We start from the raw sequence: 2,080 nt of genomic DNA on the forward strand, positions 1-2,080 counted from the left end.
TATCTATCTATCTATCTATCTATCTATCTATCTATATACCTATCTATCAAGCTGTCTGTCTATCTATATATACATACTTATTCAGTGTTGTAATAATAAGCCTGATGACATTCTGATATACTCTAAATTCAGACATGCAGGATACCAAATGAGATGGCATACAAAAATAATATTGTGGAAAATCGAGAAAAAATCATTTTCTGGCGCAACATTAACATTTTGTTTATATACACATATATACATGCATTCAAGTATGCATACTTTTGTATATCTATCTATCTATCTATCTATCTATCTATCTATCTATCTATCTATCTATCTATCTATCTATCTGTCTATCTGTCTATCTGTCTATTTACATATACAGATACAGAAACATATACATATGTGTGTGTTTTGGTGTGTGTCTGTATGTATTTGTTAGTGTGTGTTGGGACGCTGTTACAGGAGTTTGCACGTTATGTTGCACCTGTAACTGCGTGAAGAAGAAGAAGAAGAAGAAGAAGAAGAAGAAGAAGAAGAAGAAGAAGAAGAAGAAGAAGAAGAAGAAGAAGAAGAAATGAATGAATAAAATATTGAATAAAATCAATAAAAAATTCAGATTTGAAATGAAAATTGAGAAAGAAGAAAGCAATGGGTAAATAAAATGTTATCACTACTTACTCTTTGAAGTTCAAAAGTTTCCTTGTAATGGTCAAATGCTGAGGTAGCACTACTACCACTGTTTGTATTGTTGGTGTTGGTGCTGGTGGTAGTATTATTAGTGTTGGTGCTAGCGTTGTTCGCGTTGCTGGTATTATTATTAATCTTGGCAGTTGTATTGTTACTGTTACTGTTGGTACTGCTGGTGTTGTTGTTATTTGCACATGTCTTGTTATTAAGAACAGATGAGATTGTCGTTGTAACTATAGGTTCCGATACTTGTGCCATGTTTGTTGTTGGTGCTGTTGCTGTTATCATCCGTTGGTTCCAGGTAAGAAAAAATACAAGACAGGCAGGATGTATAAGACTGCTAACAGGTGTATACTAAATGCACAATATTATAGATACGTTAGCATATATGCACATATACACACACTAACATACACATATATATATATATATATATATGTGTGTGTGTGTGTGGGTATGTGCGTATGTATATATGTTTTATATTATGCAAGTTTCTTGACCGTCTACCGGCGGTCAATAAATATTATAATCCGTGTAAAATACTCAGTAAAACAACTTGTAATCGAAGAGTAAACAAACGTAAGAATTCGATTTTTTTGTAAATCAGGGAAAAGTTGTTGTCATCCGCGTTCGAGCAACATGTTTATATACAATGCAGAAATATATGTTTATATATGCATATATGTATATATATATATATGTTAGACAGATCACTTGGAGATCTAATGCAGTATGTATATATATATCAGTTTGTTGTTACAAACACACATATATATGTATATTTACGCACTATATATAAAAACAATATTTGGTATCGATACAATTACCGTGGCGGATATCGATAAAAAATTATAAACAGTGCAAGTGTTGACATAATCGTTATCCAAAATAGCAATACGAGGGGATGGTTAATGCGAATCCTTAACTCTTGCAAAATGTTAGGAAATAGCAATAGTAATAATAATATGAATAATAATAATAATTCTGTGATCCTGCAATGTTTTGGCGAGTGAGCAGGGAGTTATTCAATGAACTAGTTTATTATTTAGTGATTCAGTTCAGAATGGAACAGCACATTTCTAGCGTTCTGTTGTGGTTCACTCTCACACGCTCCATTCTGATTGGCCAGACTATTTTTAGCTGCTATATATATAGGCCTCTACATATATAGGACTACCGCCAGTTACACTGCCAGATACTTGCCGGCTTTTACACAGTACGGCAGCAGGCAGACGACTAGCAGCGTTTCACCTCACACACACACTCTCTCTTCCCTTCAGTCGAAAAGCCTACTTTAAAAATACATTTATTTATATTTATACAGCCTTATCTTTTAGTCTATCTACCTTCCTTCTCCTGTCTGTTTGTTTACCCCCCTCTCTCTCTCTCTTGTCTGTCTGATCTTCGA

General features: G+C 33.7%; 1 protein-coding gene across 1 annotated transcript in view; it reads right to left on the bottom strand.

The window, feature by feature from the left end:
* LOC106872064 (Krueppel-like factor luna) overlaps window positions 1–1,745 on the bottom strand; it is a 16,557-nt gene extending 14,812 nt beyond the window's left edge. Inside the window, exon 1 of the mRNA XM_014918914.2 lies at window positions 664–1,745. Within this exon, the coding sequence (XP_014774400.1) occupies window positions 664–960 (297 nt within the window). The 5' untranslated portion in view covers window positions 961–1,745. The remainder of the gene's footprint in view (window positions 1–663) is intronic.
* Window positions 1,746–2,080: the final 335 nt, after the last annotated feature.

Source organism: Octopus bimaculoides, chromosome 13, assembly GCF_001194135.2.
Source record: "Octopus bimaculoides isolate UCB-OBI-ISO-001 chromosome 13, ASM119413v2, whole genome shotgun sequence".
Lineage (NCBI taxonomy): Eukaryota > Metazoa > Mollusca > Cephalopoda > Octopoda > Octopodidae > Octopus > Octopus bimaculoides.